The sequence below is a fragment of the Anabrus simplex genome, chromosome 14 (genome assembly GCF_040414725.1).
Source record: "Anabrus simplex isolate iqAnaSimp1 chromosome 14, ASM4041472v1, whole genome shotgun sequence".
Classification (NCBI taxonomy): Eukaryota; Metazoa; Arthropoda; class Insecta; order Orthoptera; family Tettigoniidae; genus Anabrus; species Anabrus simplex.
In genome coordinates, this window is record NC_090278.1 from 73,791,360 (window position 1) to 73,817,547 (window position 26,188).

The window sequence follows — 26,188 nt, forward strand, 5'->3', positions numbered from 1 at the left end:
CCTCCATGTCTCAGATGGCAACGCGCCGGCCTCTCACCGTTGGGTTCCCTGGTTCAAATCCCGGGCACTCCACGTGAGATTTGTGCTATCCTGTTTACTCGGACTGTTTTAAACAAATGTTTCGGTGTGGGTGTTATGAGCATATAAACAGATTTTAGTGAAATATTAGCGTAACATTTTGTTACAGTAGTCGATTCAACTAAGTAGAAATTAAGGAAACATGGTCTTACCGGGCAAATGGTTGAAGAAACAAAGGGAAATTCCGCAATGAATGAGGCTGAATGAACCCAAAACGGCAGGTAAAATCATCTTGCCCAAATCGTCTACGTTGTTGAAAGTAATTTCTAATTACTCTGTTTATTTCTTCTTGAATTCTAAAAACATGCAGTGCACGTGTAGCCTATGTTGTTTGACGTTCTCACAACCTACCAGGTTTTATGTTTTTGTAATGATTCCTTCCTTATTCCATTCAGAAGAAATGTTCCTGTTGTCCAAACTTGGTTTTTGTAACTTCCATCACGTCTGTGTGTGTTTGCTTGTATTTTGTAGCAGTTTGACTCCATGTTGCAGAGCCTGTCCTCCTGGATACTCATTTCAATTTCTGGCCATGTTTTATGAATATTTTGCGTGCGACTCTAAGGCAAGTTCGTCCATAGAATTTAACGAAGGGCTCACCCTCATTGAAGATGCGTGTTACGAAGTTGGGAGAGAGAGAGAGAGAGAGAGAGAGAGAGAGAGAGAAGATATTCCTGCGAAAGTGAACATTAAATTAGAAGTTTGTGCCAAGTCAGCGCCGCACAATCATGGTTGGTCGGTGTCTTCCTGCCTGCATAACATGAATATTTAATAGTTGTCGGCCACTTGACACACTGAGAGCCCTTGAATACTTGAACGGAGACTGTAATAGGCCATTATTATCTGCTTGTCTTCAGTCGACATACTGACATAATCCTGGCTCCTAGAACGAGAAAAGTTTCTTCTGCTCTCCGGTTGTTGATACGGTTTGAGGCCCGTTGCTTGTTGTTTCTTATTTGCTTCGTTGTTGGAAGGCACTATGCTCTTCATGGCCTTTACTTCTAAATTGACAGTTCGCAAAACGCGTGAGCATCGCCTTGTGTATGTTCCAGCACTCCACTGCTGCGAGAACAGCTGATGCAATATGACCGCGGCACACAGCCCATGTAAAATGTAATACCATACTCAGAGAAGCTATGAATCACGAGTGAAAATAGTACATTATGCAGCAAGCTCGTTTTATAAACATACTCGTGTCTTAATTACTATTATAGGCGAGTTGCATACGACTGTTTATGCTCGACGATAATTATATTTTTAAAATATTCATACATTTCTGTCGAGATGTCGCTTGACAGTTGGGTTTACTGAACAGAACGCAGAGCGCATGCGCTGGGTTATTGATTCTCCGTGACTGGATCAGAGACGTTTGACAATGCCATCCATATGTTTTCAAAGTTTTAATAGAAGGTTATCATAACCTAGCTTTATTTCAAATAGAAATTGTTTATTGTACAGTTTGTGATGGGAATTTGCGGGAACGTGCCGTGTGGTTGTGGAATATTGGAAGTAGAAGGTGCATTGATGTTTATATGTGTGTCCGACATGTTTGATTTTGGAAACAAGTGCGAAGCTAGTTCGTTGAGCGCAGGTGCGATTCTATCTTTACCTAATTGGTCAAACAGTTGTATTATAACGAAAATCTGAACGCTGAAAAGTGGAGAACTTATATCATAATGAAACTTGAACTATAATGAGACTCATTAAGATTCAGTTTTCTGGCGTATAATATTTATATTTCGGCATCATCGAGCATAAATACCATTAAAACTTCAAAGATGCTGTATGCCGACACTAAAACGAGAATACATTATTACTAATAAAATAAATAACAAATTACGCTCGGTTAATGGCTGATACAGCAAGGAGGTTATGGTCGTCAAAGGGAACACCCCGCTGGTCTTAGGGTGCGAACATACCGAAGATGCATCGCAGCTCGCGGTCGCGGTCGAGGTTTACGTCGCGGTCGATGGAGGGTGAACATACCGGGGAGGTTTACCTTTCAGTGTATTGAGATGTGTTTACAGTGAGTGGACGTTATGTTTGGATCTCCGCGTTCAAGTTCAAGATAATTTATCCTCTACTACTGAACTTTTACAAGTATAGAGTACATATTCAAGTGACAGTGGATATAGTGATTCATTGTGCATAAGCACACGATGGTGGCTACTTTCAAATCAGTAAACCCGCCAGTGGAATGCTCATCCTATAAATAAGAGAAGGCAGGCGCTGGGTCACATTCTTTTCTTGTCTTTCCCGAACTACACTGAGACATGGTATACGGACGAACCATACACAAACCAACACATGGATGCAAATAAAAACGTAGCTACACAGAACTATTAAACCTATTCAAAACTATTTTACTAATTTATGCTACGCTAGACTGTAAACTACTATAGTCGTGTGCATGCGGCGTAGGAGGTCCGAGGAGTAAGCATGGCTGCCGCACATGCGCCTAATCTCAAGTCTCAAGGCCTGACAAAAAACATCGGTTCCGTCCGCGGTGTGTCCCTTACGAATTGAGATGCTGTCGTGAAGTTTTGAAAGTGGTGGAACAATTGTGCTTTAGTTACATATTTATAATAATTGATAAATTCTGCATAATGAACACGCATCTTTTCAGAGAGCTCGCGCTGTCTGTCACGACTAATGTTTGTAGCTACGAGTCTAGTATTTGTTACAAGTGCCGTACCTACAAGTTGCCGCGACTTCTCGTAAGACGCAGATAGTACGCTATACACTAAGCTGCAAACATTAGTCGTGATGAACAGTGCGAGTTCTCTGAAAGAGATGCATGTTTATTATGCAGTACTTACAGTAAACGTGTAACTAAAGCTCAATTGCACTACCAGTTAGAAACTTCACAGCAGCACGTTACTTCACAAGAATCACCGCGGACGGAACAGGGGTTTATTGTCAGGCCTTGAGACTTGAGATTGTGCAGCAGCCATGCTTATCCTCCGCACCCCTTACCCCGCATGCACACGACTTCTCGTCAGACGACCATAGTAGAGAGTAGTATAGCTAGGGTTCCAAAACATGGCGTCAGGATTTTTTGCTGAGTCAGCACCCGAGGTCATTGACCCCTAGTAGTATACCTATGCGGGTTCTGACCAGAGGTCGTTGACCCCTAGTATAGTAGTAGACTATGCCGATTCGCGGATTTTGCATACGAGAGCGAGCATAACGTCAGAGACGGCATTTTGGATGGGACCTATACAGCTAGTTGCCCTTCCTGACGTGGATTTTGCATAAGAGAGCATGCCTAACCTCACAGTGTGTAGTTTTACGGGCAGATGCCCTTCCCGACGTCAACAGTCTAGTCACGAGAATCCCCATTGCCCTACTACGCAAGATGGCGTCGGAAAGGGCATCTAGCCATTAAATTGAAGTTAGGCTCCTCCGTGAGGTTAGGCTTGCTCTCTTACGCGAATCCGCATTACCCTACTACTTAAGATGGCGTCGCGAGAATCCCCATTGCCCTACTGTTCAAGATGGCGTCGGGAACGGCATCTAGCCGTTAAAGTGAGGTTAGGTCCATCCAAGATGGTGACTGTCCACGGCGGAAAGGGCATCTGCACGCGAAACCGAAGTTAGGCCTCTCCAAGATGGCGACAGTGAGGTTAGGCTCGCTCTGTTATGCAAAATCCTCGAATCAGCATAGCCCTACTACTATACTAGGAGTCAATGACCTCGGATCAGAACCCGCATAGTTATACTACTAGGGGTCAGTGATCTCGGGTGCTGACTCAGCACAAAAATGCTGACGCCATGTGTTAGAACCCGCCTAGGTATACTATTGCAGAGAGATATATACTAGATATAACAATATGAAAAACGTAAATTACTGAAGAAAATGCAAAAGATTGCGGACCGTACAGAGTACCACTCACGCCGAGCCAGATAGCTTAACAACGTGGTGAATGTGCACAATACAGTTCGTTACTGTGTTTCGAGATCGCGCTCAACCGATATGAATCGATATGAATGGCAGCTTGAGATTGACCCACTGATCTCTATACATGGATCGCTGATGGCAGGTCTCCGCTGCAGGAGAAAGTACGCCAAGTTGAACGCGCGGTTCGCCATGTTGGCGTACCCAACCTCGAGCTCTCCTTATGGGGAAGCAATGATAATATAGTCAATTTTAAGTCGCAATTAATGGCGCATTGGAATAATTAAAAATATAGAGACATGTTCACTCAAAGCATAAGGACATTGGGATCACTGACACGTCATTCCGAGGTCAGTAAATCTCCGGGATAGCAATAAAAATGAGTGTATAATAACTGCCGGCAAATATTAACTTAGGTGCTGAATACATGCAATTAGCGATCGGTAACACAATACGAGTGAAAACCAGTTTCTGGAAACATTGCTGTAAATTGTATACATGTAGGGCCTATGCCACGAAATTATGCATTCTTAAAATGATGTACCTATAAACGTAGCTCAATATACAGGCCTAGATTCGACATATCGTAATCGGTGCTTGATAATGAATTTCTGTTTCCTGTTTCCAAGAAATAACGCGCATATTATCAAATTAAAATATCATTGAAGCAAATTTACACATTTATAAAACCAGCAAATATTCAAAACTAGTCAATATATCACATTACCTCCAGCTTAATGTACTATTACAGACCTCTTTAATTAAATTCAGCTAGCAAAGCGATATTGATAGTCATCATCAGAAATATATAACACCAGTTAAAAGAGTCCCAAATACCACGAATAGTATAATGGAATAGCCCCAAACACCCAGCACACTTTCCCTTCTCCCACCACTCCAGTGTCTGAAACCCATAATTATTACTGATGTAAATAAGGTCTAGAATTCCTCCAGACTTCATTTTCTAAGATTGTTATAAAGTCACGTCAATTATTTCATCGAAACCGTCAGTTTAATTATGGGGAAAAAAATATAAGTAAATCTTTACTTGCAGTTAATGTTCAGCAAAATTGAAAACAGTTGGCTGTACATCACTTCTAAGGTGTACAGTTTGTCCATTTCTATCAAAACAGTCTTCCTCTAAGTGATCCGAGCAGAGAACAGCTGTTTTAGAAGGCTCCCAATTCTCCCGCCTGATACTCCTAATCGATGATCTTAGATGTTCGGGTCTCGAGAAAGGAAACCTACAAAAATTAATTGCCATTTTGCTCCCGGAATATGTGAAATAAGATACAATAAACCTAAAACTCAAAACACTACCCTAGGAAGATTCTTATGTACAGTATAAAACTCCCCGGGCCGGGCTGAGTGGCTCAGACGGTTAAGGCGCTGGCCTTCTAACCCCAACTTGGCAGGTTCGATCCTGGCTCAGTCCGGTGGTATTTGAAGGTGCTCAAATACGACAGCCCCGTGTCGGTAGATTTACTGGCACGTAAAAGAACTCCTGCGGGACTAAATTCCGGCACCTCGGCGTCTCCGAAGACCTTACAAAAGTAGTTAGTGGGACGTAAAGCAAATAGCATTATTATTATTTATTATTAAAACTCCCCGATGAAATGATTTCTCATTCTGCTGATCGGTTCTGTTTGTACATCCATAAGCTGAATACTGCGGTATGTTAATACCCCGTAGAATGTTTCTTCATTCATATTTCAGATAAACACATACATATTTAAATTTAATCTTGTAATTCACAAGCATACTACAAGGCAACGAACCTAAATTCGTAAAATACACTACTATTTACTTTGCAATAACACAGCACAGAACACTCGTGAAACTACAATCAAGAGGCCTGGCGTCACTGAACTAAGCATAAACAAAGCAAGCGCGCTCCTCGTGGTCTATTGCACCATGCGCTTGCTGCCATCTTACGACGCCAGTCATCTTCTATTCGGCTTACTGCTACCCAAGCTACCAGCCATCCAGGTATAGAGATCAGTGGATTGACCAGATACCTGTGTTTCCATGCGCACAACCACCAGATAGAGCCAGAATCGTCCGAAACGTCACCATCAAAGCATCCTCTGCAGATTCCGATAATACCAAAATGAGTGAGCTGTACCTATTTCCTACACAACATAATTCACTTGCAAGCTTTCTCAAAACTTACATGGGTCAGGTAGAGAAAAAGGCATTCCATTAATAACTAGGTATTTTTATGCTTATTTTTTATGTTCTTACTTGTAAATTGTACTCATTTTTGAAACGTGTCGATCAAATGATACGTTTTGAAATGTTTTATTACACTAGGTAAATTATGTCTGTAGACTGAAATTTAATAATTATTAAATTACTTACGGACTCGTCTGAATGTGACGACGAGTTTCTCCTCTAGAGTAACACTTTTCTTCATTCTTCTATGAACACGTGTTATGTCATCTTCGATATAGCTTAAACAAGTCGATTTTATCATACGAAAGTAATTAAGAAAATTACTGTCTTCTGCACAAAGTTCACAGATCATTCCTTTTTCTTGCCTCGAAGCCAGCATTGGGTGAATGCCAAACTTTTCTTCGATTTTTCTTTTTCATAAGCAGAACTGGTAAAAGTAGGCCTTCACTTGTTGACGGCATCTTTTAAAATTAATATATACATGGTTTCTGGTGTCATTAGTGTCTAGTGAACTGCCATGTTGGTGATACCTTCGGTGCTACCGCTTTCGCCACCAGTATTCTAGAATAATAGAGGCTTAAGAGGGACCACTGCTCGGCAGTTAGCGGCCATGGTGTCATAACGGTGGGCAGTCCACTGCCGCGTCTACACTCTTGCTGGACCAGTTACAGTCAGGAATCAAATGAAGGCAAATGCAAGGACTCAAAATTGGAGACATGTTTCGACACCACTATGTGACTGTAGCAGTCCACGACAAACGGTTCTCCACATCTTGAGTGTGTAAGCTGCGGGCCTGTCCATGCACTTCCTGAGACCAACAGATGAATAGGTAAAGAACTTGATCTTAAACTACGGTGTGTTGCTTGTGGAGAAATGTACATTTCCTGTTCTTGTATACATATTAAATATGCATACCAGGGCCTCTCAGGGTGCATGCACCGCTGCATTGCGCGGCGCAAGGTGCATAAGACGACTTCGCTAGGTTGACCGGAGCGCAGATCCCCCACTCCTCGATTTTGAACAATAGCGCTGTCTCTGTGTCTCTCCCCCTACGCCTGGATCTCGCGCTCCGCCCCTTTACCCCTTCTTCATTCGCTCTGCAGTGCTCCGCCATCCGAGTCGAGTTCAGCCGAGCTTAGGCGAGTCGCCCCGAGACCAAACGCTAGTCCGAACCGATGCACGGTGCACAGAACCTCTGAGCCTCGGTTTGCTTGCGTCAGATTTTGGGCGTTTGAGGCGCTGATATATACTCTACATGCCATACGCTAAATAATCCCTACAGTCCTATTCTTTTCTCTCTGAAGATATTCAGTTTCTACCCAACATGTTCTAACATTACTAAAAATATATTGAACTCAGTTTCACACCGTTTACAGTGTTGGAAACTGCGAGTAAGCGGTAGTTTCGAATAAAACCTCGTAATTCCTCCTCATTATTCAGGTGTGTGCGAGGGCTCTTTCTCCGTGAAATTCTGCATGTATCATTTGGTAAATCTTGGTTCTTCTGTTACAGACTTGGACCGCAGCTCCTGACGCCCTCTAGAGCGTCGCCATGCTCCATGACACCGACATGGCGGTGGGCGGATCCGGCGCCTCCAAGCTGCCGCATTCGCACTCCACCCCCGCCGGCGTGGACGGTGGAGGAGGGTCCCGCACCCCTCCGGCCACCCCTAAAAAGGGGGGTAAGATGCTGGCCGTCCGTGTGCAGATGTTGGATGACTCCATTACCATGTTCCAAGTGCAGGTAAGACCTATTGTTCTGCCCCTCTTTTTCTTTTGCAAGGTAGTTTCAAAATATGCCTCCGTGGCTCAGGCGGGAACGCGTCGGCCTCTCACCGCTGGGTTCCGTGTTTCAAATCCCGGTCACTCCATGTGAGATTTGTGCTGGATAAAGCGGAGGTGGGGCAGGTTTTTCTCCGGGTAGTCCGGTTTTCCCTGTCATTTTTCATTCCAGCAAAACTCTCCACTATAATTTCATTTCATCTGTCGGTCATAAATCACTGCCCCAGAGGAGTGCGACAGGCTTCGGCAGCTGACGCCGCTAGATGGGGGCTTCATTCATTCCATCCCTGACCCGGTCACTGACTGGAAAGCAGGTTGTAAGTTTTCATTTCTAAAGATAACAAGAACCCGCACGGAGAAACTTTATTTTTCAGGAAGATATAAGGATACATAGTAGTGTGGCACTCATACGCGGTACTGTTCAGCATAGTCACCGTTCTTGTACCAACACTTGTTTCAACGGCGCACCAAGGCTTCGATGCAGGCATGGAAGAAATGTGCGTCCAGTCCCTGAAGCCACGTCATGGCGGGGCGCTGAACGGATGTATTGTTGAATAGCTTTCCACCCAGATGCTCTTCAACGGGTCCGAAGAGATGGAAATCACTGGGTGCTGGGTCGACTCTGTGAGGAGGATATTCCAGTACCGGCCAGATTGGTGCTTATCTTGCACATCCGTCATGCCGCTATCGAACTCATTGCACCACTGCCAAACATGTCTCCCGCGATATTTACGCCGTACATCTCAACAAGTTGCCTATGAATTTCCGCTGAAGAGGTGCTCTTTAGACGAAAGAACTGGATCTCGCGTTTACGTTTGACCCTGTTTCCGTGCGCGCAGCCATCTTTCAAGTGATACTGCGAGGGTCTGACGCTAGATACGCACCATCTAAACAGCTGCATGATAAAGCTGTGGGTTCCTGCTTCGGCTCTGGCGGAAAATTCGAACACTAGGAGAAATGTATCACTCATGAGAAGTCGCGTTACCTCGTCGGCGGATGAAGAGTCGGCTCAGGCCTCACCAGTGTCCGCGGCTCGGGGTGGTCCCCACCTTCGGTGTCCTGAGAGTGGTTTTCCATGATTTAGCAATAAAAAAGAGGAATTATAGGAATATAGGTAAATACAGGTTCTTATGTCAATTTAGACATTTTTAGGCACTATTGGCTCACCTCCTAAATGCATGAAACGTGCAAATCAACTTTATTTTCAATTATCGCTCCAGGAACAAAATAGTTTTTTTGGGTCTATAATCCAAGGTCCAGTGATGATGACGATGATGAGGTAGGAAGAGGGTGAAACGCGTTGTTGTTGTTTCATAGCCCACTCTTGTCGTATATCACCAAGGGGTCTGGTCAAGACTTAACGTTGAGGAATCGCCATCAGCACGCTGTGTTCTCACTTCATATGGACATAGGGGGGAGGTTTAGAATTGAATCCAGTCTTTTGGAATGCAGTCTAGTGATAATAAACTTTATACCTCCACCTCTGCTACCTTGCCGGCCAACATTCTGATAGTCAACAGTTTAACATGAATATGTTTTTGGATTGGGGTCGATCTGAAATCCCCCTGTGGACGGTAGAATAACACCCACAGTATCCCCTGCTTGTCGTAAGAGGTGACTAAAAGGGGCTCTCAACTTGGGAGCGTGGGTTGGCGATCATGGGGCCCTTAGTTGATTCCTGGCATTGCTTCCACTTATGCCAGGCTCTTTACTTTCGTCTATCCTATCCGACCTCCCTTGGTCAGTTCTTGTTCTTTTCCGACTCCGACGGTATTAGAACACTCGAGGCCTGGGAAGTCTTTTATTTTCACGCATTTCGTGGCCCTTGTCTTTCTTTTGCCGATATCTTCATTTTTTGGAAGTATCGGATCCCTTCCAATTTTTTTCTCTCTTATTAGTGTTATGTAGAAGATGGTTGCCTAGTTGTACTTCCTCTTAAAACAATAATCACCACGATCACCACCACCCCCATCTATCTGAAATTAGCCTGGACATAAAACAGATACCGTAACCAGGCAACCAATGTACGTCATATGGAAGAACGGCGCCATTTTGGTGGACGGAAAGACATGTTTTTGGAAGATGTTGATGTTGGATATATTACACCAGATAGAGAGGAAACCTAAAAAAACATATCCATGATTCGATGTTTTGTGTGTAGCTGAGAAAATAGTATTTTTTTTTCATACCAACGAGACTCAAACCGGATAACCACGGTGTCAGACCATGATGCCTAAACGATCATCGCCACCAGGCGGGCTTTGTGATATTAGAACGTATTGATCGGGAGACGTTCGATGAAAGATAGTGAAACGATTATCCAAGCTTAGTTCGGTGTGCGGGGAAGGAGATAAAACTGGAGCGATCGCGCGCAGGCTGTATTCTACCACAAGAATGGCCGCAGACACAACATAGTGGTAATTTGATGACCAAGGCCATTCCTTGTAGGCCGACAGCTTAGCGATAGCATCAGTGATTCATGATGCTCTAATAGAATGAATGTCAGCGGTCATTGGAACTGAGGCGGCTGGCCTGGACAAGTTCTCCGGATACACAGAACGGCCGGCCACTCAGAGACTTAGCTATGTATATGTGAGGAATTAAGAAAATAAACACACTTAATTTAATGTTAAATATTTCTGTCTTTATTTTGATATACGCATTACTATAACCGTTTTCTTCGTGTTTGCCTGGTATAAATAATTCAGCTCCCTTCTTGAAATTTGATATTACTAGTTGGACTGAAGTAAAACCACGCTGTAATAATACACAATGTACATATGTCGTAAGTCAATAAGAATACACAATGACTAAGCCTGCAAACCGTACCTGCCAAGTTGAGGTGAATCGTCTGAGCCACTCAGCCAGGCGACTGGGTGTTCATGATCGACTTAATACACATCTTCACGCACTTACAACACTTCACATTACTAACCGCCTGAGAAACACGCAACATTAATTACGTCCGTGCATGTCAAGGAGGACATACGACATCTGACCGTAAAACAGGGCATAAACCATGGACTAAGTGGATGGGTGGTTTGGGTCGCGTATCTGGGTTCGAACCCCATTGTCAGCACCTCTGAAGATGGTTTTTCGTAGTTTCGAATTTTCACACCAGGCACATACTGGAGCTGTACTTCAGTTAAGACCACGGTCGCTTCCTTCCTGGATGCAGAGGGAAACGACTTATGCCGTACAAGGTTCCAGCAAGTGATAATCACTCTCAGCTGAGACATTTGGTTATGTCCCATTGGGAGATGGAGTCAGGCCACTCCACTTCCAAATAAGCTGAGAGCGATAAAAGGTACAACGAAGGTATGGAGGACTTCCCTTCGGGTTTCTCGGAGGGAAGCAGTGCTATTATGTCGTCTTCGGATCGGCCACGGTGTAGTAACGCACTCTTCCGGTGTGTACTTGCGCCGATCATCTTATCGTGGTACACGTGGACCTGGTCGATCTGCGCCGTACTCTGAAACTCCGGAATACCATCTCCCTCATCCTGCGAGATGACGAGTAGTCAGCAGACCTCGTCATCCGTTTTGAACTATAGTGGTTTGTTTTATCACATGTAAAGGTAGTGTTTCGTATTCGTCTTTGTAATATTGTTCATTACGTTTTATTAATTTGACTTTGTTTTAGTTTATCTTTGTGTATTTTAATTTTTTTTAAAATAGTAATTTGCATGATATTATTTATTAAGTTTATTTATTGTCGCTTTAACTTAGAAAGTCATATCGCGACATTCATAATTATACATAAAGGAATAATTACATTGGTTACATAGAGTTACAATTGAGGAGTTGGATGCAATAACAGCGTAAGTAGACTTACGTTATTTTGAGAAACGGAAGCTTGAAGTTTATAAATGTTCTGAGTTAAAAGTAATGTTAGGAATCAACCTTAATTTCATTTAAGGACATTGAAAAGAGCCAGGAAATGTATTTCCCAAAGAATTTTATTGATCTGTTAGCTAATAAGAAAGACAGAGTTATTTAAAATTTCATTTTATACGCTGTTATTGCATGATGAGCAGGAATATTATATTTTGCCATACACCAGTATTGATCAGGGAGTTAGGAAAGCATGATCGCCCACTATAGAGGAACAAAAGTGGCAGTTTATCCCACCTCAGTTCTCCAAAATGTCTAAACTTAATAAAATTAAGAATAAATTCCTAAAAAAAAAAACAAAAATTTGTCAACTAAGACAGGTAAAACCATTAAATTTATTCTTTATTTAATATTCACCTTTTTCGTTCTTTTCTCGTAAAGAGTCAAGAGAATTTTGTTACAGTGCTCTCTACAACTATGGTATTAGGCTACGGTAATTGAACCCCCCAACAAATAGTTGAAATGTTATAAAATTAGTAACATTTCTTTCTGAACAACTTTTATTCCTATTTTCATTTACAAAATGATTCTCTAAACCTAAAAGAAAATAAAAGGAACAAAAAACAGATCGCAAAGTATATAATTGGGATTTAGACATTGTGTGTCTTACTTGTTTGAAATACTCAAATGCATCATTGATCAAAATTGGGATGATTCATCTTCACATGCTGCATTAGCAGACTCTAGGGAATCATTACACACAGACATGACTTTCACATAGCACTCAACATTTTCAGTTTTTAAGTATTTTATTAGTGAAGTAACATCAACCCTTTTGTCTGCTTTTACACAACACTTTCTTACACCATGTAGCCTCAAATCATTAAAACTGAGAAAGCTATTATTCCTCTTTAAGAAGGTAAATGACACATAGGAGTGCAGGACTGTGACTCTGATACAACACCATTACGGTAATAATGTCACACAAACTTCTGTATCGTGAATCTGTTGCTTTTAGCAGAAGGCATTCTTAGAAACATAGGTCAACAAGCTGATAACCAGTCTTTTATTAAATGTGACACCACAAAAACCTTCTCTTCCACTCGCTGACATCTTCTCCAGCCAGAGAACTGGCGATAACTTAACGTGCCACTCGTGAAGCATGCCTCATGCAATAACAGCGTAGCGCATGGTACCAGTTTTAGTGAGCTCCTGACCTCTAGCGGCATCCTAGCGAACTAAGACCTGGACTGGGTTGTAGTGAAGGGGCCAGGAAATCCGAAAACAGTATTCATGCAATAACAGCGTAAGTAGACTTACGCTGTTATTGCATCTAGCTCCTCAATTGCAAAAATAACAATAGTACGTATTGATCAGATAGTGATTACATGTCATTGAATAGATTTTTTGCCTAAAAAACGTAATGATTTTTTTACATTGAGTATCTTTGTTCAAGATGTCACATACACTATTCTGTTTTAAATTACACAATTGTCTTTCGTATAGATGGCATTCTAGTAAAATGTGCTCAACAGTTTTTCTTTTTTTTGACAGGTGTCACATATTGGTGGAGGTTTCTTAGAGAACTTATGTACATGAGTCGGTTTGCTATGGCCTATACGTATTCTAGTAATGAGCACTTGATCTCGACGCTGAAGGAATGAAACATCAAATTTATCTGTAGATCCACGCCTGATATCATGGGGTCTTGTGGTTGTTCCCGTGTCCACTCATTTAACCATTGCCTTCAGATCTTTGTAGGAAGAAAAGGAGCAACATCGGTGTAGGGGACTGGAAAGTTTTTATCATGTACAGGAAAATGAGTTGTTTCTTCAGCTGATATTGCATTTTAAGGCAATGTCTTATTCTACCATAATCTATAATTTTACCGAAAATTAGGCATTGCGAATTAGATCCATTGATTATTTTAAATTCACAATCATTGTTCATTTTTATTTGCTTTAAATTCTAGTCAGTGGATACATTTTAATTATCATATCATGTCGTCCATCCCGTACCATTAGGAGCCGATGACCTTAGATGTTAGGCTCCTTTAAACAACAAGCATCATCATCAGCTTCCTTCGTACTCCTAAGCCGTTTCATATCTCATAGTTGCAATAAGACCTATCTGTGCCCGTGCGACGTAAGGCAGATTGTAAAAAAAAAAAAAAAAAAAAAAAAAAAAAAAATCTTATTCCCCATCAGAGCCGCCCCCAGATAGTTTGGATATTATCAGAGAAAATGTTATTGTTCTTTATTATTTCGTTTACAGTACTGCATTATCTCGTTGGCTACGATGAAGTATTTTATTGCACGATGCTGAAAGCAGAACTTCATTTACGGCCGTCCTTACGGACTATAAACTGTTCAGATAAGATTCTCTGTACATCATGGCAGTATAAAGAAAACGTGGTTCGCACGAAAGTTAAAAATAACTCCAATACTTAACTTCCCTATTCAATGTTGTAAAAGCTGTCGACATCGTTGCATTATTTCACTCTTTGAGGAACGTGGGGTTTGCGGAGGGCGATGCTGATGAATACAAGACAATTTACGGAGTTAAAAGATATTTCAACAAAATGTATTGTAGTAGATCATTTTGGTTATAACTAGGGCTCGGATTTTTTTATGTGATATCGAACAGCGAAATACGTGCGTAATAATATAGCAAATATCAGAGAAATAATATGTAATCGATTATGTAATATTTAGGGAAAGGATTTTAAGAGGGCAAGTATGGTCAGAAAAGGAGCAAAAAAGGTTCTGAAAATACATACAAAAAGGTGTTGCATGAACTTTATTTATAACTGTTACGGGAATATCGTGGAACAGAGAGGTGAAAGAAAGTGCCGGGGTGAATGAGCAGACAGGAAAAAGACCAGAGCATGAGTTGAAGTACTACATTTTGAAATGTTATTTCTTTCCTTTTTTTTTTTTTAAATGTGAGAGATAGATAATCTGAATGAAATGGCGTATAGCTTTTAGTGGCGGGAGTGTCCAAAGACATTTTCGACTCGCCAGGTGCAGGTCTTTCGAATTGACACCCGTAGACGACCTGCGCGTCATGATGACGAGGAAATGATGATGAAGACGACACATACACCCAGCCCCCGTGCCAGAGAAGTTGACCAGTGATGGTTAAAATTCCCGACCCTGCCGGGAATCGAACTCGGGACCCCTGTAATCAAAGGCCAACACGCTAACCCTTTAGCCATGGAACCCGACATCTGAATGAAAAACCACAATAAAATGATGAACTCCTCAGCTCGCACAACAACAATGGCTTAAAGTTAAAAATCAGGTACAATATTAGAAAGAATTATCAACGTGATAATTTACAGGGCAGGTACACTTTTACAAGAGCTTGTTTGCTCCATTCATTTACATTCTAGGAGACCGAGCTCCAAAAAGTTACTGTAGTCCAGCCTCTAAAAGGCACAAGCTTCTTACAAAATTATGCCTCACAAACTTCAAAAACTGTGTTTACAGTCACTTACACTCAACAGTCTGTTACACAATCGTCTATAAACAATTACCAAATATACAGGGGCAATGAGTGCCCATTCTAAATGTTCTTAATATAAACATAAAGGGTTTAACTCGAACGGCCATGAGCAGAAGGCTAGGAGGCGAAACACTTGCACCCTGTACTGTGGAGGGGTCACTAAAAGAGAACTATTAAATGCCTGAAGAGTGTTAAGATTTTAGAGGTTTTGAAAATCTTAGTTACCCCACACCAAGTTGAATGGGAATCAACAGAGGGTGATCACTCTTTGTTCCCTTAATTTACATGTTTCCCAGCAGGGATTTGAACAAAGTCCTCAGACTTACTGAAAATTTACATTGAAATTATGGCTTTAGACTTCACATGATGAAAAGAAGTTTGAAACCTTCCCCTCAAGTTATCTGCCTGGAGCTATCACATGTTAAGAAATTTCTGCCATTACCTTGAGTAGTTGGGCAGCCCCTGCCTCCTAATAAAAGTAATCGCCCACTACACCGCGCCGCGCCGCGCAGCGCAGCCGAGAAGAAATTTCCGTGGTCTGCTTCTTGTGAAATGAAATGGCTTAACGCCCACTGCAGGGAGCCGCGCCGCGCCGCGCGGAACAAGCTTGTGGAATTTCCGCACCAGAAGCCCCCAGGTTTCTGGAACGGAACTTTTTCCTTTCGGCGCGCTTGTATGGGCGAGGGTAGAAGGAAGGAATAACGGAAAGAATGTGGTTTCGTGGCGTTTCGGCAGTCTTCGTGAGTCCTCGACTAGTACCAGCACGCTCGTACCTTCACGCGGTTAGTGGTATTGTGCACTGTACGCCTTTCTCGGCGAAAGGTGATATTTTCTCGCTCTACACATGGCTTTTTAATTTGCTAGTTGCTTCACGTCGCACCGACACAGATAGGTCTTATGGCGACGATGGGACAGGAAAGTGCTAGGAGTGGGAAGGAAGCGGCCGTGGCCTTAATTAAGGTACAGCCCCAGCATTTGCCTGGTGTGAAAATGGGAAACCACGGAAAACCATTTTCAGGGTTGCCGACAGTGGGGTTCGAACCTACTATCTCCCGAACACTAGATACTGGCCGCACTTAAGCGACTGCAGCTATCGAGCCCGGTACACACGGCATAACTAGGTTCAATAGTTCATAGAATTTTTCTTGGGACATACGAAAGCAGTGGAAAAATTTACTTCGGTCCTTTAGTAGATCAGGAAATAAATGGTGAAACCCTTCGTTCGTTTCCCTTTTCTCATAATTGTTGTGGGCCCAAACTTTTCTTTCGCGTTTTTCTTCTTCCTCATTTGCAAGTATCGCAACTGCAAATAATAAGTCCTCCTCGGAACTGGAACTCATATTTCTGTGTGAGCTGCACTTCCCCAACTGGAGAGAGGCGGCGCGGCGCGGTGAGGTGTGCTGTATGGGCGAAGTCTCGGAAAATGGCCCGTGGAATGTTCCACAAGATTGTTCCGCGCGGCGCGGCGCGGCGCGGTTCCCTGCAGTGGGCGATTACCTTAATGGGACCATTTTCTGTGTTGCTATTGGCCGGCTAAAGGTAATCGCCCACTGCAGGGAACCGCGCCGCGCCGCGCGGAACAAGCTTGTGGAACATTCCACGGGTCATTTTCCGAGACTTCGCCCATACAGCACACCTCACCGCGCCGCGTCTCTCCAGTTGGGGAAGTGCAGCTCACACAGAAATATGAGTTCCAGTTCCGAGGAGGACTTATTATTTGCGGTTGCGATATTTGCAAATGAGGAAGAAGAAAAACGCGAAAGAAAAGTTTGGGTCCACAACATTTATGAGAAAAGGGAAACGTACGGAGAGTTTCACCATTTATTTCTTGATCTACTAAAGGACCGAAGTAAATTTTTCCACTGCTTTCGTATGTCCCAAGAAAAATTCTATGAACTATTGAACCTAGTTAAGCCGTGTGTACCGAGTTCGATAGCTGCAGTCGCTTAAGTGCGGCCAGTATCTAGTGTTCGGGAGATAGTAGGTTCGAACCTCACTGTCGGCAGCCCTGAAAATGGTTTTCCGTGGTTTCCCATTTTCACACCAGGCAAATGCTGGGGCTGTACCTTAATTAAGGCCACGGCCGCTTCCTTCCCACTCCTAGCCCTTTCCTGTCCCATCGTCGCCATAAGACCTATCTGTGTCGGTGCGACGTGAAGCAACTAGCAAATAAAAAAGCCGTGTGTAGAGCGAGAAAATATCACCTTTCGCCGAGAAAGGTGTACAGTGCACAATACCACTAACCGCGTGAAGGTACGAGCGTGCTGGCACTGTCGAGGACTCACGAAGACTGCCGAAACGCCACGAAACCACATTCTTTCCGTTATTCCTTCCTTCTACCCTCGCCCATACAAGCGCGCCGAAAGGAAAAAGTTCCGTTCCAGAAACCTGGGGGCTTCTGGTGCGGAAATTCCACAAGCTTGTTCCGCGCGGCGCGGCGCGGCTCCCTGCAGTGGGCGTTAAGCCATTTCATTTCACAAGAAGCAGACCACGGAAATTTCTTCTCGGCTGCGCTGCGCTGCGCGGCGCGGTGTAGTGGGCGATTACCTTAAGAAACCAAAACACTGATTACAGGAACGAAGTAGAAGAGGTCCAACCTTTTAGAGAGTAAGGGTATCTGGAAATGAAAAGGGTGGGCCATGAAGTGCTAACTACTGCCTGCGAAATTGGCTCTGCAGAAGAAAATATTCTAGTTTTTATTACTTGAAACATCAGCGCCACGCTCCAGCCCACTTTCGATGCTCCCTATCACGTGTAAGAGGGTTGGTGACATCGCACTTTCTGCTACTATAGGGTTCAGACTTCCGGATCCCAGGATAGCGGGTTCAAATCCGAGAGAGGTGCTCGGATTTATGAAAGGTGTAAACAAAGTCCACTCAGCACTCCATGTCGTTCGATGTCGTAAATAAAAGAACAGAATTAATTAAAATTTGGCCATAGACGCCCAAGAGAGATTCGGCAGTACTTCTTGTTTGAATCCGCCTCGGTAGTTTAGTGGTTTAGAAATCAGCTGATAAGCTGCCAGCTCTGGAGGCTCGGGTTCGCTTCTCCGCTCTGCCACGAAATTTGAAAAGTGGTACAAGGGCTGCAACGGAGTCTACTCAGCTTCGGGAGGTCAACTGAGTAGGGGGGGGGGTTCGATTCCCACCTCAGCCATTCTCGAAGTGGTTTTCCGTGGTTTTCCACTTCTCCAGGCAAATGCTGGGATGGTACCTAACGTAAGACCAAGGCCGATTCCTTCCCTTGTCTCTCCCTTCCAATCTACCCATTCCCCCACAAGGCCCCCGTTCTGCATAGCGGGTGAGGCCGCCTGGGCGAGGTACTGGTTCTTTCCCCAGTTGTATCCCCGACCCAAAGTCTCACGCTCCAGGACACTGCCCTTGAGGCGGTAGAGGTGGGATCCGTCGCTGAGTCTGAGGGAAAAACCGACCCTGGAGAGTAAACGGATTAGAAAAGGAAAGAAAGACGACCTCTTGTTTGAATAATTACCCCCTCCCCCCACTTCTTACATTAAAAGAAATCAACTGATTCACCAGAATGATCCGAAAGTCTGTTACAAGATGCCTGCGAAGTTCAGCAGGTTTCGCACGGTCGTTCGAGAGAATGTCAGAATATTTAACACACTGAAGTTGTTGTTGTTGGTTGTTGCAGATATTCCATCACAATCTGTTTTTTATATCTTTCTTCAGTGGTAGACCTCGAGAAGCAACTGAACTAAGAAATGCACGTCCCGACAGCTTATTAATATTAGCATATTTTTCTTCATCAGTATTGTGATGTCGTTTAAGCCAACGATCATTAAAACCATACTTATAAAATGGTTATGATTATTGGTACAGTAGCTGCCTGGCCGAGGCAAAGGCATGCTCGGTTCGCGTGGAAGGACGTAGGTTCGATTCCCCGTCAGGGAGTCGTAAAATTTAAGAAACGAGATTTCCACTTCCGCAGGTGCATATGATCCTGAGGTTCACCTAGCCTACACCATAACTGAGTACCAGGTTATTTGCTGGGGGTAAAGGCGGCCGGGCGTAGATTCAATCACTCTACCCCATCAAGTGCCGAGACGACGGATAGTGGAAGCCTGTACGTACGGAGATGGCTTCGCTTTGCTTTGCTTTTTGGTAGCCTGAATGTAGTCTTACCTAGGTCAGAAGACTACCGAGAGTGGATGCTGCACAGTTAAATTCAAATGCCGTATTGCTCAGGCGAAAAGAGCGTATATGGGTGGGGGCGCAGATGAAGAATGCACCCACGGTATACCTTGTCTATCGTTGCCTGTGATTACTACCTACTATATGAGGAACACGACGGGAATACCGGCGCCCGTGATTAGTACACCTAGGTGAGGAACACCATGGGGTTGTGTTGCCTATGAGTCACGCCATTATGTGAAAAACACCGTAGGTCTGCGTTACCTGTGCGAAGTACAATACTTGTGAGTAGTACCATGTGTGGAATACCATGAGTTACGCTACTTTTGATTAGTACCGCAATATGACAAAATACAATTGTTTTACTTTATTGGCGATAAGTACCAATATGAGGGGCCGATGACCTGGATTTTGGACTCCTTTTAGACAACAAGCATCCTCGATTCAGTATTGTGCTTTAGAAACAATCCCTTGGTCAGTAATACTATTGTTTATGATAGGTTTCTGGGTCGGATCCACTGACTGTTTTAAATTCACATCCATCCATCCATCCATCCATCCATCCATCCATCCATCCATCCATCCATCCATCCATCCATCCATCCATCCATCCATCCATCCATCCATCCATCCATCCATCCATCCATCCATCCATCCATCCATCCATCCATCCATCCATCCATCCATCCATCCATCCATCCATCCATCCATCCATCCATCCATCCATCCATCCATCCATCCATCCATCCATCCATCCATCCATCCATCCATCCATCCATCCATCCATCCATCCATCCATCCATCCATCCATCCATCCATCCATCCATCCATCCATCCATCCATCCATCCATCCATCCATCCATCCATCCATCCATCCATCCATCCATCCATCCATCCATCCATCCATCCATCCATCCATCCATCCATCCATCCATCCATCCATCCATCCATCCATCCATCCATCCATCCATCCATCCATCCATCCATCCATCCATCCATCCATCCATCCATCCATCCATCCATCCATCCATCCATCCATCCATCCATCCATCCATCCATCCATCCATCCATCCATCCATCCATCCATCCATCCATCCATCCATCCATCCATCCATCCATCCATCCATCCATCCATCCATCCATCCATCCATCCATCCATCCATCCATCCATCCATCCATCCATCCATCCATCCATCCATCCATCCATCCATCCATCCATCCATCCATCCATCCATCCATCCATCCATCCATCCATCCATCCATCCATCCATCCATCCATCCATCCATCCATCCATCCATCCATCCATCCATCCATCCATCCATCCATCCATCCATCCATCCATCCATCCATCCATCCATCCATCCATCCATCCATCCATCCATCCATCCATCCATCCATCCATCCATCCATCCATCCATCCATCCATCCATCCATCCATCCATCCATCCATCCATCCATCCATCCATCCATCCATCCATCCATCCATCCATCCATCCATCCATCCATCCATCCATCCATCCATCCATCCATCCATCCATCCATCCATCCATCCATCCATCCATCCATCCATCCATCCATCCATCCATCCATCCATCCATCCATCCATCCATCCATCCATCCATCCATCCATCCATCCATCCATCCATCCATCCATCCATCCATCCATCCATCCATCCATCCATCCATCCATCCATCCATCCATCCATCCATCCATCCATCCATCCATCCATCCATCCATCCATCCATCCATCCATCCATCCATCCATCCATCCATCCATCCATCCATCCATCCATCCATCCATCCATCCATCCATCCATCCATCCATCCATCCATCCATCCATCCATCCATCCATCCATCCATCCATCCATCCATCCATCCATCCATCCATCCATCCATCCATCCATCCATCCATCCATCCATCCATCCATCCATCCATCCATCCATCCATCCATCCATCCATCCATCCATCCATCCATCCATCCATCCATCCATCCATCCATCCATCCATCCATCCATCCATCCATCCATCCATCCATCCATCCATCCATCCATCCATCCATCCATCCATCCATCCATCCATCCATCCATCCATCGCGTTTTTTATTCTGGTCAGTGGATGATTTTGAACTTTTGATTTTGAAATTTCACATATTTCGCCTCATTTCGTACCATTAAGAGCCGATGACCTAGATGTTAGGCCTCTTTAAACAACAACAATCATCATCATCATTATCGTCATCATCATCACTACATGCCAGTCAATGTAGTCTTCCCCTCCGAATGAGAATGCTATATTCATTTGTATGGACGGTTGTGTATTGAATGCCTGTGAAACGTGGGCACTAAATAAAAATGAAAAGAACCGTCTTGAAGCCTTTGAGATTTGGTGCTATCGTAAGATGATAAATTTGAGCTGGAGAGATAAAGATGCCAAACACCAGAGTTTTAGACACGGTGGACAAACGCAAATCAATCCTTCGCACCGTCCGTAACTATCGTTTTGCCTGGTGGGGTTGCACAATGCGCCATTCCATTTTCGTGAGAACTGTGAAAGAAAGACTTCATTGAAGAAAAACATCCACGAGGAAGACCTAGAAATACCCAGACATGCCAGCTCCCCCGATTTAAGCGGGAGACTCCCTATTTTTGGTCCTTCTTCCCTCTTTCCTGATCGCAGAGACTTATCTCCCGATTTAGAGAACAGATTTGGTATTCCTGTACTTTTTGAAAATCCCAGGTTTGATGTTCACTGGGCACTGGCAAGACAGATGCAATCAGCTGGTGGTGTTCTTAAATATGACAGAATCTCTAACGTAATGCTTTTTATCATTTCCACATAGCAATGCCAAATGTGAGAACAGTTATGAATATATTTACAAGCACAAAAACTAAATTCAGGTCAAAGCTTTCCGAAAACGATTTCTGGAAGAAAAATTACTTAAAACTCGTTCAACTAGGCCAGTGCTTTGAGCATAAATCTAGTTCAGAAATTTATGAAGAGGGCTAAGGCAGTTTCAATGAAGAATCACGTGTTTTAAAGCTCAGATACGTGCAGTGTTACAATATTTATAAAATAGATGCAATTGTTCAGTCTAAATGAATTAAATAAAATGATTTAAAATTAATAAGAGAGATTACACAATTGAGTAGTCACTATCACTATGAGCCATATTCATGGTAGGTTTTCATGAGGTCTCTCCATCTGGAACGGTCTTGAGCGATATTCTGCCAGTTGATCCCAGTAATCTTCCGGATGTCTTTATCCCATCTGTCCGGTGGTCTTCCCTTGGATCTCAGATGATCTTTCGGACTCCACTCAAGCACGAGCTTTGTCCGCCTACCATCAGTTCTCCGAGCAACATGGCCTGCCCACTGCCATTTTAGGGTAAACACACTTTCTAAAATGTCACTGACCTGTGTGACTGACCTGAGGGAATCCGTCATTGAAGCAGGCGTGGCGATTATGCTTCACATCCTTTAATTCAAAAGACAATTGAGTAGTAAAAAGTGTTAAATATTCCTCAAAGTTACGTCATCAATAATGTGTAGTAACATGTCGGGAATAAAAACCCTCCTGATTTTTGGCTTTTGAAAGTTGGCACGTCTGAATACCTTTCTCAGGCCCGAATTCACCAACGTCGGTTACTTTTACTGTTGTGTTAGTTCTCTAAAACTCGGATAACGCCCACGTCTGTATTCACCACAGAATTTATTTTCTCGGTTTACCAAAACTAAGTTTCGTTTCAGTCTGACTGAGTTTGTACCTTGAATTTTTCATGGTACTGACGCACGGAAAACAAATGACTACGTGCTGCCGCCACTATCGAAATGTAAATAAGTTTTTGTTTCCATTCGGAGTTTGCAACTAATTTATCATAAATTATGTCCGCTATTGACCAGAAACGAAGAAAGAAACCTAATAGGACTTTCCAAGAGAATGATTTCGAGTTGTTAGGGTAAACTTGGGAAATATGGGCACCATAAGGTATATCTGAAGAAAAGGAGCACTAAAACAACTTCCATTTTCCTGGTAAAAAATCCTTGAAAACTTACAACCATTTCCATTCGAATAAAGCTTGAACTAGCTTCTATCCCATAATGGTTGACATACTGTGCAACTGCCCATATTTGCCAAACTCTTAAGGTAATATGGGCACAAGTTATTAAATCACAATTAGAGGCACTGATATGGTTATATTAATTTTGCATTGTAATAAGGTGGTTGTATTGAACATACATATATGAAATAAGGGTAAATATATATTATAATTAAACACTGATCATGAACAAATGCTACCAAGGAAGTAGAACTAATACCATTATTAAGTTATCAACTCGGAATCACTTGAATTGAATTAGAGAATGTAAGTAACATAAAACTGGCCAAAACCGTGTGTAAAATGAAAAGTAAAAGGATTAACAGAAACAGTCACATGAGAGCACTCTGAGTCATAAATACTGACAAGGTTTTTAACTGCCCTCATCACAATAGAAAGAATCGCCTTCCATCTCTACGCACTCCTCATGGAACCACTTAGCACATGAACCACAACACTTAGCCCACTTCTGCCCTTCATTCTCATCACAATAATTCCCCTTACACACAGGACAAATACAGGAAACTTTGTTGCTCCGTATGGCTTTACGCTTTGCGGCTAAACCTCCTCTACTGACTCCTGCGATAGGCCTAGCCCTTTTCTGCGCTGAAGCCAGATTTTCTTCACTTGCAAGTTCTCTTGCAGAACACTTACGTCTTCCCCGGTTACTAGTCGTCATCTTCAGTTTTGGAACTGGACTAATTTTTTCCTTTTTCACATACAACTTGGCCACCCCTCGTGTTCATTTGGAGTCCTGACGCGTCGGCATTAAATATTCTGGCCGGCTTCTTTAGCAGATTCAAATCCTTCATCTTCTTTATCAAGAATTTTAAGTTTGTGTAAGCACATTATAAGTTCTAGATGCTTGTAAATGATTACAATCGCCATTTCTTACTGTTATTACAACACGCGACATATCCTCTTTATCCCATTTCTGGCGGATACCCGCTCGTTCATTCCCATTTTGCATCATAATCTGGGAGAAAAGGAAAAATTATTTATTTTTTGCGAAATAGCTACATGCTATATTAATCGATTAGCATGAAAACGTACAGATTGCCGTAGAAATAAAAAAGAATATGTCTATCTCAGAGCCCGTCACGTAAATACAATGTAATTTGATGATGCCCATATTACCTACAATGTCACTGCCCATTTTTGCCTTAGTGCCACATTTCAGAAGTTGGCATTAATGGGAAAGAACTAACTCCCAAGCGCGTATCCTCTCGCTACAACATACCCTACACTAACCTTGCAAGCTACCCCTAGTAATATTTCTTGAAAAATAAACTTATTTTGCATGTAGTGCCTTAAGTAAATTAACTGAGTTATTATAACGCCTCGATTTTGGAAGAGTAGACTGGTCTACTTACCTCAAACCATGTTCTTTTCAGCTTCCGTTAGCACAATAGAAGACAACCTTTAACACACTGAGCAGGCATGACACTTCACGATCACCAACCTATCAGAGCGCATGCTTCTACTCGCTACCACTGCGTGAAAAATGAAAAATTTATTAAATCTGCCCATATTACCTTAGTGCCCATATTTGCCAAGTTTACCCTATTGAATTTGGTGGCAGAAAGCATGAACATAATAGAGAATAAGAAAACAAATTATTGCGTACACATTTCACTCCAAAAATAAAGCAGTATTCCTTAATTCTTCATTACAAAGTCATCCAGCCGTGAACCGCACAAGATATAAGCTACAATAGAAAATTCATCTTAGGTCTACTTATGTGTTGGGAATTGCAGGTTATGTTCGTTCATGGACAACACTCGCAATGTGTTTCAAAATCAGTGTCATCGTAGTCTTCAAAGCATGCACGGCGTTCTTTTTATCCACCTAGGACGTTTTATTGCATGAGCTTGGTCATATTCCTTGTCGTTGTGATTTTCTCTTTCAGTCAAATATTCCAGCCGCGCACGAACTGCCATTTTGAAAGGCTTATCGTATTCACAAAGACGCACACACGAGATGCTGTCACTTGTGTCCGCTGTTTTATTTAAAAATTATAAACACATTATAAACACACATTAGTGAACCACCATCTTGAAAAGAACACTTGACTGCCACATTAGCATGTCAAGGAACTACCAGCACAACAAAATTACAACATGATTTCATACACTGAATTCGACTAACGACTCACTGACAACTTTATTCAATTCCCAAGACGGTCCTTTATATACCTTGCCTGGCCAGGCTTCTAGAAAAGTATGACACAACATATTTTCTCGTATCTTCTCGAGTCTCCAATAACCTATATACAAATGGATAAAGCATTCCATAAAATTCGAGTGACAAAGGTGCGTTGTTCACACTATTACCCTGTGTTGCACAACATTACATTGGATTTATACATCATATTTACAGGTAATAATAAATTGTATACTATTAATTACGTGTTCCTTCATTAAATAAAGTCGTATTATTATGCATACAGCAGATGAATCGTGACATAACCTCACATGTTTTGTTACACAAGACAAATAATAAATGATAATAAATGATATACTACGATGTAAGTCCGTATTGACAGCATGTCGTACGTAACTACGTAGATGATGATGATAATAATAATAATAATAATAATAATAATAATAATAATAATAATAATCTTTTGCTACCGCTTTTTCCCCCACACCTGTGTGGTCGCGGGTGC

General features: G+C 42.8%; 1 protein-coding gene across 1 annotated transcript in view; it reads left to right on the forward strand.

Moving 5' to 3' along the window:
- Positions 1-26,188, forward strand: part of Cdep (Chondrocyte-derived ezrin-like domain containing protein) — a 510,959-nt gene that overhangs the window by 168,546 nt on the left and 316,225 nt on the right. The window contains exon 2 of the mRNA XM_067158544.2: positions 7,661-7,891. Coding sequence (XP_067014645.2) covers positions 7,700-7,891 — 192 coding nt within the window. The 5' untranslated portion in view covers positions 7,661-7,699. The remainder of the gene's footprint in view (positions 1-7,660; positions 7,892-26,188) is intronic.